At 42.1% G+C, this 17,559-nt stretch overlaps 1 protein-coding gene across 4 annotated transcripts in view; it reads right to left on the bottom strand.

The window, feature by feature from the left end:
• Positions 1–371: 371 nt before the first annotated feature.
• NFX1 (nuclear transcription factor, X-box binding 1) overlaps positions 372–17,559 on the bottom strand; it is a 34,827-nt gene continuing 17,639 nt past the window's right edge. For 2 of the 4 annotated variants that reach the window (XM_082234237.1, XM_082234239.1), the window contains exons 14-24: positions 16,470–16,589; positions 15,342–15,421; positions 13,882–14,112; positions 11,930–12,003; positions 10,422–10,523; positions 9,959–10,000; positions 7,845–7,943; positions 6,074–6,140; positions 5,591–5,736; positions 4,766–4,867; positions 372–3,045 (exon numbers count right to left, since the gene is read on the bottom strand). In XM_082234237.1, coding sequence (XP_082090363.1) covers positions 2,973–3,045; positions 4,766–4,867; positions 5,591–5,736; positions 6,074–6,140; positions 7,845–7,943; positions 9,959–10,000; positions 10,422–10,523; positions 11,930–12,003; positions 13,882–14,112; positions 15,342–15,421; positions 16,470–16,589 — 1,136 coding nt within the window. In that variant the 3' untranslated portion in view covers positions 372–2,972. Of the gene's footprint in view, positions 3,046–4,765; positions 4,868–5,590; positions 5,737–6,073; positions 6,141–7,844; positions 7,944–9,958; positions 10,001–10,421; positions 10,524–11,929; positions 12,004–13,881; positions 14,113–15,341; positions 15,422–16,469; positions 16,590–17,559 lie in introns of those variants that run through there. The other 2 variants (XM_082234238.1, XR_014222295.1) reach the window with 2 other exon arrangements.

Here is a 17,559-nt window from a genome sequence, read left to right as displayed (position 1 = left end):
AAATCTGAACGGCTCTTGCATTGGAGTGGCCAGAGACTCTGCAGCTCCTGAAGGCTAAATTTGAAGTGCTGTCAGGACAAATGAGGCATTAAATTTAGGCTTTGCTAATCAGTCTGAACTATGATCAGAGGCAGTTTTAGGGGAGTGTTACCGGTTTGCCTGCACTGGGTGCCGAGCTGAAAGGGTGCCGCAAAAATGACTTGGAGTGGAAGGCGAGAAGTGGAGGAAAGGGTGCCAAATTTTGGCCTTGCACAGGGCACTGCTGAAATTAGAAAGCCCAAAGTCCTCCATTGCTATGTTTTCTGCAAATGGTGATAGAAGATATTAATCTAAAGCTGGAGGAGTATTTGCATGGTGTCAGAACACTGATGGACAAGATCCATTTGAACTTTATTACAGTTTTATATTACAAATTTATAAAGTCAGTCATTTATTACACCACTGAATTGAAAGCAAGCAAGTTGTGTGTGTGTATGTATATATATATATAAAGTTTTGACAAATAACTTATTAAAAACCAAACATAAATCAATTCACTTAATTCATCATGAAGTACATCAAGAGAAATGCCATTAGGAATGGTTTCCATAGCAATTTTCACAACTTTAGATTACACACAAATCGATGCACACAAAGCACTGAGTATTCTCAGCAGTTTTGAATATGTAATTATTACTAAGCCTCAGTCCTAAAATTCTGCCTGCACTGTTTGTATGTATGGATCCAAATGCCCTGTTTATAATTGCAAAAGAGAAGTTTGAAAAACTTGTTCCAATTAGACTTTTCCCTCTCAGATCACCAAACAGTGCAAAAACCGAATGAGAAGTGAATAAAATGAGAATGGCAATTTTTTAAAAGCTGAGATGTTACAAAACCAACGAAGAGAAACACCAGTTTAATCCCTTAATGTATACATGGCACTTTTTCACCAAGCAATAGCAGAACCAGTCACTTAAAAACCACTATCCACATAAATGAAAACGGCTAAGTAATGAAAAGGAATAAACGTTTCTGTGCTTATGGGCTCTGTTCAAAATCTTCAGCTACATCCTTCTTGTGTATTGATGCAGCAGAAGTACATTGTACTGGTTGGAGGAATGTAGAGCTGCACTTCCACTTGAGTCTTGATCAATCCCTTCTGCATTCATGTGATTTTAGCTGTAACATAGCACCTATTTTGTGCATGTCTTTGGGGTGGGGGCATCAGAACTTTTACCAAGTGCAAAATCCCTCCCTACCATGCAGGGAAACCAACCACTGGATAGGGGTGCCAGAAGCACAGCTCCACTCCATGTACAGAAAGGAAGTGCATTTTACTTTAAGGTTCTGTGGGAAAGGCGCAATTGTGCTCAACTTTTTGGTATTTAAATAATAATAAACGTGTAATAATAGAACAATCACTTGTCTGTGCTGCAGGGCCACTAACCCAATGTCTCTGTGCGACAGGAACTTTAAAATTCTACTAGGGACGTGGGTTTGGCCTCTTTTCTTGTTACAAACCATTCCACTAATTTAAATCATAATGCACCAAGAATGGATACTTGCACGTGTTCAGAAGGCAGATACAGATAGTCCAAGCCACTTCAGGATTCCCCTGCATACTGATAAAATGCCGTTACACATATTTAATGGAAAGGCAGGGTACAAATTAGGTAAAATTGCCTAAATAGTACCCTCATCTAAAATCCTTACACACTATTATTTTTAGTAAGGTGCATCCATGTGGGCACTCCTGTAGCTTGGAAGCTGTCCACAAAAGGAAGGGGTATGAAACAGGAAGAATGTTAAGGAAATATATGGGTCACAGTTTGCAAAGAGGAAGAGGAGGAGAAATAATAAGGTGGCTTTATATCTCATTTCAAGTACAGTAACCATATTCAATTGCTGTCTGGCCACTGATAAAAATGCAAAAAAATAATTCTTATTTGTTACCGCTACACACAAAGCATAAGGCTACATGCTACCCTAACTGAAGAATAACCGATAAGCTCATTTCCATTAAAAAAAACCCCAAAAGGAACCTACAAATGACATAAAAAATCCCCAGCTCCATACACTTACCACCTGAAAATATCCAGCATTAGACTTATGGCAAAGGCAACTCAAGTTTAGATACAAAAAGTATAAACTTACTGACTCACCAATCCTACTGTTTCTAGGCTGCACAAAGTTCAAATTGCTATGGGACTACGCCTCCTAATGCTTTGACTGAAAAGCTGGCTTTCATCATTTCATCTGGATACATCAGCATCCCTAATTTCGTACTTCACGAATTTAATTAACTTGTCTCCTTAAGCTGAAAACCTTTAAGGATTTGTTGCAGATGCATTTGTTGTCCATCCCTGAGTCTTTGCCTTCCAGCTTGTATCCATACTGGGGTTGGGGGAAGGTCTAAAACAAAGAGCCAGCACTATAGGTTTATACTCCCAGAATGATTTAGGGCCCCAACCGCGCAGGGTGTTTCCGATCATACAGGGAACAAGCTTCCTGCTTCTGAGCTCTCCCCAGCTCATTGATGGCAGAGGGCAGGGCTGCCAATCACACAAGGTGGGTGCAATTTTGCATGAGTGAGGGGAGACAGCTTGCATAGGGCTATTGTTTCATTGTGCCTTATACCCAGACAAAAAGTTTATCTTACATAGGAGATATAATTCACTTATATTTTATAGCAGATTACCTTAGATGCCAACTTGTTGCATTTTTCTCTCCTTACGAACCACTACAGGTTTTGCAGCGTCAGACGCAGGCTTTTGAGACGTACATACAACTTGCACTTACATTCTATGTTCATTTCCCCCCACCCCAAAGCTGGTTACACACACAGAGAGGGTTAAAGAATGACAAGCTATTTCTTTTCATCTGCCGTTTCCAGGATGTACTTTGAATACACTGAGTACAAAGCGTTTCAACGGAAAAAATGATTGGTAGCATCACTTCCACTTTTCAACGGCACAAATTTCACATTCATCTTTTCAGTCCTGTACATCAAAGTAGTCAATCACAGGCTCCTCTTTGAATCCTCTCTCTGTGCTGCTATTCCCGTGCCTGAAATTAAAACAGAATGGGGGGAAGGAGAAATAAAAATTTGATACTTTCAGGTAAAAATCAAATTTTGGGGGTCTCAGTAATGCAGGCCATTCTGGACTGACACAATAGCACCTTGGTCTTGGTCAGCAGGCAGAGTCAGCTTACAAATTATGTTAAAGGCAAGGGCTTCCCCTCCGTTCCCCGACTACGCTTGGAACCTGGAGAATCTCCTGAACTTGAAGAGTAAGACTAAGCACTGTTACAACAAGGTAACAAGGTGAGCGAACGAAAAGATGACAAAAGGAAAGAAGGTAATCCCACTAAATTAAGCATTTTAAGACACCTAGTGAGGGTGTGTGGACTGCACAAAAAATGCTAAGTCCTGCTCTTCCCAAACAACCAACACGAACGTGTGTGCTTCCTGTTTAAGTGTGGGGTGGACTGCCCTACCCCATTCTTAATTGAAACTAAATTTTGCTTTCTCCAGTAATGTTTACTATAGTAGGGTTCATACTGAGACTACCTTCTGGAACACTCTTCTGCCAAATGATGCATCAGAAGAATACAAGTCAATGCACTGATACTTAGCAGCCTTACAGATAAAAAGACAGGATTCAAAATCAAAGTCCACTTCCTGATTGTGCAACTACAAGCGTGTGCAGGATAAGACATTTGTGCTGTGGCTATGACTGGAAATGACTGGGGCATCAACTGAGGGAGTCTTTCCAAGGTTTTGGGAGACAGTGTTTAGCCAAAGGGAAGGAAGATGTGGCCCTTCAGATGTTCATCGAATCACAGAATGGTACAGTTGGAAAGTACACCCAAACGTCATCTAGTTCAACTGTCTGCAATGCAGGGATCTCAGCTAAAGCATCCATGGCAGACGGCCATCCAACCTCTGCTAAAAAATCTCCAAGGAAGGAGAGTCCACAATCTCCCGAGGGAGACTGCTCCCCGTCCAACAACTCTTACTGTTAGAAAGGTCTTCCTAATGTTTAGTTGGAATCTTCTTTCTTGTAACTTGAAGCCATTGGTTTGAATCCTACCCTCCAGAACAGGAAAAAAAAGCTTGCTCCCTCTTCCATGTGGCAGCCCTTGACATACTTGATGATGGCTATCATATCTCCTCTCAGTCTCCTCTTTTCCAGGCTAAACATACACAGCTCTTCAACTGTTCATCATAAGGCTTGGTTACCAGAGCCTTGGTCATCTTGGTTGCCCTCCTCTACACACGTTCCAGCTTGTCAACATCTTTCTTAAATTGTGGTGTCCAGAATTGGACACAGTATTCCAGGTGTGGTCTGACCAAGGCAGAATTGAGTGGTACTGTTACTTCCCTTGATCTGGACACTATGCTTCTGTTGATGCCGCCTAGAATAGCATTAGCTTTTGTTGCTGCTGCATCACACTGTTGACTCATGTTAAGCTTGTGGTCCACTAAGACCCCAAGATCCTTTTCACATGTACTGCTAGTAAGCCAGGTGCCCCCAATCTTATATTTGTGCATCTGGTTCTTCCTGCCTAAGTGCAGAACCTTACATTTGTCCCTACTGAAATTAATTTTGGGCCCAGTTCTCCAATTTGTTAATATCATTTTATATCCCGATTCTATCTTCTACAGCAGTAGGACAGACTGGTCTGCATTGCCAGATTGCCCATTTGTAAGTGTATGTATCTTATTTCAGAAAACACACTGATAAAAAATACAGCACCAATATTTCAAAGCAATAGTACTTACTTTTCTGATTGTTTGTGATGAGGAATAGGTGGTGGGGGCCTCGTCTGCCTTTCCTTGGTAAGCAGCGAAGTCAGAGTAACTGTTGGGCAAACTGATTTCCCTCTGGAGAAAGAGAGCCATAATATAAATGAGCTTTGACAAAGGATGCCCACATGGCTGCGACTAGATTTCCCTTTCTCTCATTCCCTCACAGCCACTTCTATATCAAAATTTTAAAAAGAAATGGGTTTTGAAAGCAAGGGAGGAAAGCATGTCCTTTGTATAGATCTCACTTCACACAAGAACCCCAGCGGGATAGGATAATGCTTTCATTTAATGTCCTGCGTTATTTGGAAATACTAGTGAGTAGTTATGTTATACAGAGAAAATTAGAAACAAAAAAAACCCCCCTATCCACCAAGTTAATACTGATCGACAGAAACAATGTCCCCCCTCTCTGCTCCCACAGTAAGACAACAGACAAGTCTACAAAGTCTAAAAAAATGGGGGCTGGGAGGAAGACTGATTAACTAATGGTGCTTATGCTGACTTTTGTTCTATATGAAAATTTGACTTGATGCCAACTATTACAGAATTCAAATATGTAAAATATATATAATGAATCAAATGAGGAACGTTTTCAACAACAGAAATGTTCATGACGACACATTCCTCTCCACAAAACAAAACGCTGTTTTGAAATACACGGCACACAAAGAACGCACGAGATGTTTGCACAGTGCAAATGTAAAAACAGAACAGGCTTAAATAGAACAAACGCGAATATTACAGTGTCTGTTAAGGTGGTTATTTTGCAACTTATAACAAGAAAATGGAACAACATACTTCACCGCACTGATAACAACATTGCGCTTTGGTTCGTTATCATAGCTCACACTCTCTATGCCGTACGCCTGAGCAAGCTCATGGATGATTCTGCGGTGTTCTCTGTTCATGGGCGGGAAGCAATGGCTCTTCTTTGTATGCTTGCTCTGGATTACAGAGAGATGTTTATTTTATATGTTTCTTTCAGGAAGGTTGGAGAAGAATGAAGCATGTAGTTTCTAGCTTCTGTTATGTGTTAATCTGAAAAACTAGAGAATGAACTATCTACAATAAATATGTATCACTTCTTTGAATCACAACTGTTAATTGCAATAATAAAAAATCTATAGTATCCAAGTTTATGTACATATGTGCATCATATATACATATTTCTCTCTGCCCCATAAGTTAAAGAAATCTTACAAAATAAATTTCAGTTTTGTTCATGGCTTAAACGTATGTACACTTAAATTAACAGGAAATAAAAGGTTTCCCGTTACTAACCTTATTTACTGCTTCTACAAGGGCTTTCATTTCTTTCTCAACTTCACTGACAAACTTTAAATCTTTCCTGTAATAATGAAGAATTGTATGACAAATGTGAGGAGGACTGCTGCTATCCATACATAGCATTTGAAATACACCAGTGTTTTCCCAGCACAAATCACACAGGATACACTGTGATTGTTTTCAGACTCTCACTTGCAATCCAATTTCATTACGCCTCATTTTAAAGCCACAATTGACATTTTCTGCTTTTTCAAAAGGTCAATTTTTTTTAAAAAAAAAGTATATACAAGCTTCAACATTCCCACTGCATTTAAATTCTGATGGAGTAAGCATCATACATATCGTTTCACTGCTTTTTCCCCACGAAGTCACCAAACTCTTTGGACCAGTGGGCAGATTTGTGCCTTCAAATGGAGGTCAGTGAGAATCACAAATAAAGCACCAGGTAGAAGAGTTTGGATTTGATATTCCGCTTTATCACTACCCAGAGGAGTCTCAAAGTGGCTAACATTCTCCTTTCCCTTCCTCCCCCACAACAAACACTCCTTTCCCTTCCTTCCCCACAACAAACACTCTGTGAGGTGAGTGGGGCTGAGAGACTTCAAAGAAGTGTGACTAGCCCAAGGTCACCCAGCAGCTGCATGTGGAGGAGCGGAGATGCGAACCTGGTTCCCCATATTACGAGTCCACCGCTCTTAACCACTACACCACACTGGCTCTCTAGGAACATAAAAGCCTGATTGGGCTAACAGTCCATCTAGTTGAGCATCGTCTTCTCAAAGTGGCCAAGCAGATGCCTACAGGAACCCCCAAAGCCGGACTGAGTACAACAGCACTCTCCCTCCTCGTGATTCCCAGCAACTAGTACCCAAAGATTGTTCTGCCCAACAATGGAAGGACAAAGCCACTGTGGACACCAGCCATTCAGAGATTTCTCCACCACGAATTTGTCCCTAATTATTTAATTATCCCTAATATGGCACTTGCCAATTTCATAGCTGCCATAAACCGCATTGACATCTTAAATCAATTTGAAATGGAGAGTGTGAACCTTCCTCCACATGATTCCTCTCTCCACAGTCCTCCTCCTAGCTGAAATCAGCTCAAATACTGGAAATGAACATGCATAAAAGAAAAATCAGCTACAGAAGGGAAACTCTAGGCAGGGAAAGAGTTCAGAATTCCATTGCCCATGTGTTCCACTGAGGCATGAAATTATGCCCCCACCCACAGTTTATGTTCAATATACAGTCGTACCTTGGTTTTTGAACGGAATCCGTTCTGGAAGCCCATCCGACTTCTGAAAACGTTCGCAAACCAAGGTGTGGCTTCCGATTGGCTGCAGGAGTTTTCTGCACTCAATCAGAAGTCACACTGGACGTTTGGGTTCCAAAGAACGTTCACAAACCGGAACACTCACTTCCGGGTTTGCAGTTTGGGAGCCAAAACGTTCGAGTAACAAGGCATTCGCGAATCAAGGTACAACTGTACTAAACATGCTACTAACAACATAGTTATGCCACCATTATTTTCTTGGAGAACTCGCAAGAAAAGAGGGAAACATTCAAACAAATCTCCCTATCATGTATGGGGGAGAAGAGGCACTTATCAGTATGAGCATTTAATAAAACCTTTGCAAATTAGACCAACTAGAATTTTAACATTAAAACAATTCTCCAGCTATAACCTCTGGACACTGAAGTCAAAGGGCTACCAATGTGTCCCTGGGAGAATACACAAACCACTAAGTAACAACGATACATACCTTGCATCCTCTTTCAAGCTATCACTGTACTTGGGTACAGAGGCACGGACATTAAAAGGATCAGAACTGTCATCAATATGAAGAGCCTCAGCAAACCGCCTAATTAATGAATATTAAAAAGTAGTTGTTTTACCCCAATACTTGACAAATATTAAACTACACAACATTCACATGATTTCAAGCCTTTCTTATACAGTCATTATACTACAGAATCACGATTCACCTCTGGGATTTTTTTCTTTTACATGATTTGAGGTGCTCAAGAGTCTTTTAAGCCATGACTGACCAGTGTTAGAAATTCCCATTGTTCTAGATTCATTTTGCGACAGGAAATTTCATTAGCGCGAGCAGTTTCTGAGCTCTGGGCACAGTACTAGGCCTAGGATTTCAGATTAAAACTGCAGAGTGGAAGGAAAGGAGTTTTTTTCTGCCTCCCCATTTCCAGCTACTCTCTGAAAACTGAAGAAGAGATCCGATACACTTAAGAATATTAGGGGGGTGGGCAGGGGAAGGACTAGACCATGTGAAAAATGAACATAATGTCTCAGCTGCAGTTAATTCATTTTCAGCTTTGCATTCGTTATAAAAAAGCGCACCTAGACGTTCTGTTGTTGTGCCCATATCCTAGGTTTAAGGCACCATTTAGCTCCTAGCTTTCATATCTGTTTCTAACACTGCTACTGACCCATGATTATGCCAAATAAATGCTTCTCATTTACACAAGTAGGGAATTCCTGTTTATGGCTTCATCGTGGTCTGGTAACTTTTTGTTGCCATTTACTCTGAGGAAGGCTGCTCCCCTCCACAGGTGTGGTGGACCCTTTCTGTCAGGGAACTGCCATCGCAGTCAGGAGTGGAGGAAGGGCTCCCGAGCGATGCCGGAGAAGGTCCCAGCAGGAAAGGAGGGGACTCAGTGACCGGGGAAGGAAATCAGCGTTACATCAGGGAGAAAGGTGGGTGGAGGCGGGCTTCGGAGGGATGGCTCCAGGACTCTTCGCCAGAGACCAGCGGGGAGAGCATTGGTCCTCCACTGCCCACACCCACCCTGCGCAGAAGACTTCAGCGCAGGGAGGCTAGGCGGAGACTATCCGTCAAGGAACTTTTATGTTGGAAGAAGTTCAGGAAATGCCCACTGACGGATTCTGCCAGTGACTGAGACAGACGCAGAATCAGGACTGTCCAGCCAGGGAAAGGTTTTTCCAGGCAACCTCACCAAGAGTGGCGGCAACTTACACACGAGCAACCCCTAATTCCCATTACACTTTCCAACAGTTCACCTCCAGAGGTTAACGGAATTCCAAGTTGCCCACAGGCATGGGTGATGCCACACTTGTTCCCAGTCCATTTCAAGCACAATTCAAAGTACTAGTGCTTACCTTCAAAGCCATACACAGCTTGGGACCAGAGTGGTCCTAGATTACTCACTTGCCCCATCATCAGCCTACCATAGAGTGAGGTCTTCTCTGAAGGCCCTTTTCTGGCTACTCTGGAGAGGCTCTCCTCAGTGCTGACATTAGTGCCCCTAGTCAAGAAACTCACCTGGTCCCCATTTTGTTACTTTTTCAGTGTCAAGGGATTTTTTTTTTCACTCTAGGCCTTTAAACATTTTAAACCCAGGATGTGGCTAGTTTTATATTGCCTTTATCACTTTCCTTTTTTATTTGCTTCTCATTATTTTGGATTTTATTAATGTTTCGTATTTTGTGTACCTGCAAGCTACCCTACAAAGCATTTTTTTTTTTTGGAAGGAACAAAAGTTTGTTAAATAAATGAAATACAAATAAATTCCGGTCTGTTCAGATTACCTCCTCCTAATCTTACGTAATTTAATTCCACGATATTTCCACCCAATCTAGAATAAAGAGATGGTTGTTTTATTACATTTATATCCCACCTTTCCTCCAAGGAGCCCAAGGTGGCGAACATGTTTCCCCTCTCCATATTTTATCCTCATAACAACCCTGTGTTAAGGTGGAGAGACAATGAGTGGTCCAAGGTCACTTTTGTGGTTAAGTGGGGATTAGACCCCTGGTCTCTTGGGTCTTAGGCCAACACTCTAACTGCTATAGCACACAATCCGTCTTGCTAAATTAAATTATAAAATTATTACCTACCTGTTTCTTTCAAGAGCCAAACATTCATCATCACACTGCAGCCTACACAAACAAGATACACAAAATTACATTTCCTTGTAAAATCCTCTCTCCCCCACATACAGAAACAATTAGTTTTTTCAGTGAAACAGAAGCTCCTATTTGCCTTGTCTTACCAGCAGCTGGACATAGCATAGAAAGATTTCAGGTGTTAGTATTCAATAGTATTCGGACTTGATGCTTAACTGGAATAACTCTATGTTGAGCTTCCACTCCTCACTCTCCACAGGAAACTATGGACAGCTCATAGTTAGTGAACAGTCAACAATGGTAACTGATTACAGGGGACAACTTCTGCATCTCCGGCCCCCAAATCAAAGCAGCAACTGATAGGTAAGCTATCATTTGATTTTAAAAGTCGTTAAGCTCCTCAGTTCAGCAGTAATTTGAGTCTATTCAAGTATTTGTTTCATAATTTGATTACCTGGTTTGCTTCATTTCCTTTTTGGTAATCAATTTGCTGATCTCTATTGAATCTCCGTGGTGTGGATCGGTTAACTTAGAGGCTATAGAAATAGCAGCTATTCTGGAAGAGAATGATATTTATGAAACATAAAATGTCTTTAAATGAGGCAACAGAAAATTCCCAGGGGATGGCACCCAAACCTGCACCAGCAGCTTTCTGCTGACACAATGGCCTGCCCTGTAACCTCCAAAACAGCTCCACATCATCTCTCAACCCTCCAGAGCTAGTTTAGAGGGTACACAGAGGAGTGGGTGTGTCAGGGAAACTATGAAGCTGAGGGCAATGATGGAATGCACCTGAATGAGCGAAACATAGACCTTAGAAGTCTTTTCCATTATGGAATGAGCTAATCTCTACTACCAATGATGCAAGAAGAATACATAGCAGATATTATGTGATTACATCCATAGCTGTCCCCAAATTTTGCATGTATATTATTACTGGCATGCTATCTGAAAAACTTAAATTAGCATCCCTTACTCAGACACTAGTGGTCTTAAATACCCAAGCTAGACCATGATTAATATGGTGCTTTTTTTTTAATGTAACATTTCTGATAGGAGTTACAAAAGACGATTCAATATAAAAAGTAGGAAAAATTATCATAATTTTCCACTCAGAATAGTTGACAAGAAAAAAATTCTGCCGACAGTTTATTTATGTCTAGTTATTTATTTATAGACTTCCTGTTAAATTGAAACACAGGCGATGTATATTGCAGAGCTGCTACCTCCTGTTAGTAGCAGGAGAACACGTTACAATGCTCAGTATGAAAGAGCAAGTGAGTAAATTAATTTTCTGTTTCTAGGACATACAAATTTTAGAGAAAAGCCATGGCTGTGTATGATTGATTACTGCACAGAAACAGCAACACACACACACACACGTTAAGTCTGCAACTTGTGCTGACTCTGCTTACACAATCGCAACCGTATGCGGGTGGGGTAGAAATAAGTAAGTAAGTAAATGGAGAACTGGGGGACCCCATTGCTCTTCACTCTCCATTTATTTCTCCCAACACAACCCACCCCTGTGCACCCAGCAGGTTTTCCTTACTTACCAAGCTTTGCAAAGGGAGCAGGAGGGCTCTGAAAGCATCCAGAGCCATCATGGTGACTTCCCAAAGCCCAGTAAGCATGGTGGTACCTATCTTACTGGCCTCTGGAAAGGAGGTGTGACAACTCTGGGACTGTCCCAGAGGCCAGTTAAGGAAGTAGCCTCCTTGCTTACCAGGGTGTGGGAAGCTTGCAGGACAGCCCTGGGAAGCTCACAGCCACCTGCCCCGTGACCTTCTCAGACCCCAATAAGCAGTCCTTCAACTTGCTGGGGGGGGGAGGTATTCCGGGAGTTCCCGACTTTGCACAATTTTGCCTTTGCACGCGTGGACCTTACCCCCCCTCCCGGGAACTGAACCCTCACGTAAGGGACAGGCCTACTGTACTACAGAAGTCAGAGCCAGTAAATACCTTTGAAAAGTGCTTGATGCTTCTGAACAAATCATAGTCTCCTTTCTTCTCCCACACTCACAATGAAGTTCAACCTATAATGGCACAAAAACAGGAATATGGCAGGAATCTAACGTTCCGAAGTATTTTATGAGTTCTGTCCTCTCCCCCATGCTTTTCAACATTTACATGCGGCCGCTGGGAGAGATCATCAGGAGGTTTGGGCTGGGTGTTCATCAGTATGCGGATGATAAACAGCTCTACCTCTCTTTCAAATCAGAACCAGTGAAGGCGGTGAAGGTCCTGTGTGAGTGTCTGGAGGCAGTTGGAGGATGGATGGTGGCTAACAGATTGAGGTTGAATCCTGACAAGACAGAAGTACTGTTTTTGGGGGACAGGAGGCGGGCAGGTGTGGAGGATTCCCTGGTCCTGAATGGGGTAACTGTGCCCCTGAAGGACCAGGTGCGCAGCCTGGGAGTCATTTTGGACTCACAGCTGTCCATGGAGGCACAGGTCAAATCTGTGTCCAGGGCAGCTGTTTACCAGCTCCATCTGGTACGTAGGCTGAGACCCTATCTGCCTGCGGACTGTCTCGCCAGAGTGGTGCATGCTCTGGTTATCTCCCGCTTGGACTACTGCAATGCACTCTACGTGGGGCTACCTTTGAAGGTGACTCGGAAACTACAACTAATCCAGAATGCGGCAGCTAGACTGGTGACTGGGGGCAGCCGCCGAGACCATATAACACCGGTCTTGAAAGACCTGCATTGGCTCCCAGTACGTTTCCGAGCACAATTCAAAGTGTTGGTGCTGACCTTTAAAGCCCTAAACGGCCTCGGCCCAGTATACATGAAGGAGCGTCTCCACCCCCATCATTCTGCCCGGACGCTGAGGTCCAGCGCCAAGGGCCTTCTGGCGGTTCCCTCATTGCGAGAGGCAAAGCTACAGGGAACCAGGCAGAGGGCCTTCTCGGTAGTGGCGCCCGCCCTGTGGAACGCCCTTCCAGCAGATGTCAAAGCGATAAACAACTACCTGACATTCAGGAGACATCTTAAGGCAGCCCTGTTCAGGGAAGTTTTTAACGTTTGATATTTTATTGTATTTTTGTTTTCTGTGGAAGCCGCCCAGAGTGGCTGGGGAGGCCCAGCCAGATGGGCGGGGTATAAATAATAAATTATTATTATTATTATTATTATTATTATTGAAGAAAACACAGGTGAGAATTCCCTGATTCCCTAAAATACAATGGATTCATTTGCTGTTATCTAAGTGAAAATCAAGCTACTGCAATCAACCTTCCCCAACCTAGAACCCTCCAGATATTTAGACGACTTCCAAGACATTCCTGATCATTGGCCGTGTTGCCAGAGGCTGATGGTAGATGTAATCTAAAACATATGGACGGCAACAGGCTGCACTACACTATAACAGTAGCAATCCAAATAATCTGCCAAACACTCTGCTTGATTTACTGGAAGAGTATCAAGGTTATATCTACTATAATAACATATACAGTGCATCAGTGCTGTATAGAGAAATCCCCCCTTCATAATATTAGAACCCATGGCCATTCAATGAAGCTGAATGTTCAGGACAGCTTCACACAGAACATTCTTCGTGAATGCAATACATCAAAGATTTACTTATTAAATTTGTATACTGCCCTTTATCCATAGATATCAGGGTGGTTCACAACATAAAAATACAATATAAAAACACAAAACACATAATAAAAACAAGAACTGACCACAAACCAATTAATGCCCCCCTCCCTGCTCAACAATTGTATCATTCACAAACTAATGAAACTTTAATACTTGCAAGTTCATGACATCTGTACAAACCCATTTGACAAAATCAGCTTTAAAAAGAAAGGCTGCGGTTTTTATATTTGTAGACTGAGCTGACATTAAATGAAAATATTTAAATTTTTTTTTTGAAAAAAATGTCTTATTATTTTTTATGTCACCTACCTTTGCACTGCAAGACGTTGTGGGGCATGGTAAAGATGGGTGGCATGGAGACATACATGGATGATTACAGTGAAGCCTAAGAATAGTACACGGTTGCCTGCATTCTTCATCTATGAGGCATTCCCCTTTGTGGCAAATCCTTTTACATTTGTGCATTCCACATTTTAACATTCGATCACAGGGAAGACCACAGGAGATGTCAGTGAGGTAGCAGGGAATATTGCTCCGCAACTAAGCCAGGAAGGAAAAAAGAAGAAGAAACTGATGGATACTGGACAACCTTGTAAGAAATGAGGTTTAAGAATGTCTTAATATTTAAAAGCAGATATACTAACTGCATAGGATGAGCCGATCTCTCATTGTAGAGGAACTTTTTTGACAGACATATCATAGAATCATAGAGTTGGAATAGACCACATATGAAGGGACCTGTGCTCATTAAAGGCTTCTGAATGAGTTCATCAGGCATCTGTGTTGCAGTGAGACACATGACAAACCCCTTCATAAAGCAGAGTTATCTTCAGATTTTCACTGTAAAAGTGGCTATCCAAAAGTCAACTCATGGTGAGAAAATGGTTGTCTAAGCCCACATATTTTAATATAATTTTTCACAGAGCCCCCCCCCCCCAATGGGCATGGGCTGCCAAATACTTAAAGAGCTTTGTCAGTTCAGAGCCACAAAAAAGGTAAACACAACTCACACTCTGTTCTCTGCATCAGCAAAAATTTAAGAGCCTTGTCATTGAGGAAACAAACTGGTTTGGCCTGTTTTTTTAAAAAGCATCTAAAAACCTAAGTTCTGTTTGGACAATCACATTTTCATTCAGTAAGCCAAAATATGAATGACCCCTTTTGCCCATGCATGCAGACTTTCTTCTCTTTTCACACTGCACCCAAATGAAGTACAGATCTACAGTCATACCTTGGAAGTCAAACAGAATCCGTTCTGGAAGTCCGTTCGACTTCCAAAACGTTTGAAACCAAATCGCAGCTTCTGGTTGGCTGCAGGAAGCTCCAGCAGCCAATCGGAAGCCACGGAAGCCCCGTCGGACATTTGGGTTCCAAAAGAACGTTCGCAAACCAGAACAATCACTTCCGGGCTTGAGGCGTTCGGGAGCCAAAACGTCCGAGTTCCAGGGCCTTCGGGATCCAAGGTACAACTGTATACAATTAACTATGGTTTCCCATTCAATCCGAACGCTATGATAAGCCTGGTTCAGATGAAATAGGACACTGTGGTCAATTGGAGTCATCTATTTGACCCAGGTGTACTGCAAAGAGAGAAGAGAAGGGGCTGTGTGTGCAGACAAAAGGTTCATTTAAATCTTAGCTTAATAAATCAAGACATGATCTGGACCCAGCTGTACAGTGTGCAGATATGAGCAACACCACTAACATGTACAAATAAAACACAGCTATGCTTTATCTCTAAAAATGGGAAGTTAAACAGTCACACTTACCTCATGTCTTCCCATACACCATTTCTGAACAAGGTATGTACATGGTGGACACTTGTCTTCACTATGACAGGAATGATACACTGCATCCACATAAGGAGGGAAAACAAGTTTCAAATAACGTAAGGAAATGTTTCAAGATGAAATCTCTTTAATGAAACAAATTCAAATATGTCCTTCTAAAGCCATGTATTTTAGCATTTAATATTTTTACATTCTATTGTTCAGTGCAATCAGGCAAGCAATTTTTTACATGGTTGCTCCACTGATTGGTACATCAATTATGGCCTCATCTAAGACACTTGGTCTGCTCTCATTTTAAATGTGGTATCATTTTACCAGTTCTCAAGATGGACTTCCTCTGAGCTTAAAAGAGGACTCCTCTATTAGTGCACAAAAAAGAGGCTTCACAGTGCAAACTATGACATTATTCTTTGCCAGAGCATGTCCTCCCTCTACACTGTATTGTGGGAAGGTATTTGATAGCTAATCAAATTAATTCATTCCATGTGAGGGATCATCTCGCAAACCTACTAGGTTTTATCCAATGCTATGTGAGTGCAATTCCACTCACACAATGGGACTTCCCGTTCATGTATTCTCCCCAAATGCCGCCAAAATCTTCTGAAGAGGGTTTCCCAACTCCTTGGAGCAGATTTTGATGGTGTAACAGAGGAGAGAAAAGGAGGGGGAAGTTCCATTGTGCAGTAGAATCTGCTGTGCAAGCAGAATAACAACAGACGCAACCTTGTATTTCAAGCTATTTTGTTCCACCCTAATCGAAAAAATAACCACTGCCTCAGTTATTCTACTAGCAAGACAGAGGAAACTTTACCAAATTCTCTTTTATCAGGTCTCTGATCACATGAAGAGTATTTGAATCTACTTTTATTTGAAGTGAATGCCCTATTTATTCTTCTATGAATTAAGAAAACGCTTTGAAGGCTTTTACACCTGCATTTTACTACAGTAAGAAATGTGCTGGAGTTCAGAAATTAATATTAAGATTTAAGTTCAAAACCTACACCTGAATCTGCACTGTTACATCATACATTTGAAAATTTAATAGATTCATCATCTTAGTTTGGCACGGTTGTTGTAGTAGTTGTAGTTTTTGTATGTAAGTCATACCTGGATGATCACATTCATGAGGTCTAGTACATGAATTTTTACATTCTGGTGGTCGAGTACCACAAGGTATTGGGGGGTATATCACTGATTCACCACAGTAACACGTTAATTCCTCAAAGCCTGGAAAAAAACAAGAAAAAAACAAAACAAACAAAATAGGTTGCAGACATAAACCAATGCTGCAGCTTTGCTGGCACAACAGACTTTCATATATGCAATGAAAGAGCTTCCATGACCTATTATCCAACTGATAACTAATAACTGACCTATTATCCAACTGATAACTGATATATCTATAGGTAGGGGCACTTATCTATTTTTTAGATAACGGGGTGAGCTCCCGTTGCTCGGTCCCCGCTCCTGCCAACCTAGCAGTTCGAAAGCACGTCAAAGTGCAAGTAGATAAATAGGTACCGCTCTGGCGGGAAGGTAAATGGCGTTTCCGTGCGCTGCTCTGGTTCGCCAGAAGCGGCTTAGTCATGCTGGCCATATGACTCGGAAGCTGTACGCCGGCTCCCTTGGCCAATAAAGTGAGATGAGCGCCGCAACCCCAGAGTCGGCCACGACTGGACCTAATAGTCAGGGGTCCCTTTACCTTTACTATCTTTTTTTTTTAAAAAAAAAAGTGGGCACGAAAGCAAACTGGGGGGAAAATGGTACGGGACTTAATTGAAACTAAGGGGTATTGCATTGTGCTCAATGTAGGGGTAGATCAATCCAAAGCCCTGGTCACAAACAGCAGGGTGGGAAAGAGTAGGAAATCCACCACCACATTCAACAATCCTGCTGCTCACTCCAAGATGGTGGTGGTGGTTGTTTTTACAATTTTGCTGCCCCAGCTCAAGGCTGCCCCAGCAGAGACTCAGATTAAGCACAACTCTGGGACATGGATCTGCTTTGTACCCAGCAGATCCATTGGCGGCTCTGCTCTGCCCCAATAAAACCTTCATTTTGGCGACTTACGCCAGCTACCCACAGCAGGAATACTGGCAACCGTAGCTTCCCAACTTCCTATCCTTTTGGTGAGCTGAATGGGAGCCCCCAGGATGGCAGATACTGCCACCTGTTCCCAACCCTCTCCACCAGCACA

The sequence above is a fragment of the Podarcis vaucheri genome (genome assembly GCF_965113315.1).
Source record: "Podarcis vaucheri genome assembly, chromosome: 8".
Taxonomy (NCBI): Eukaryota; Metazoa; Chordata; class Lepidosauria; order Squamata; family Lacertidae; genus Podarcis; species Podarcis vaucheri.
Note: the sequence above shows the minus strand (reverse complement) of the source record. Positions and strands in the feature narration are given on the sequence as shown.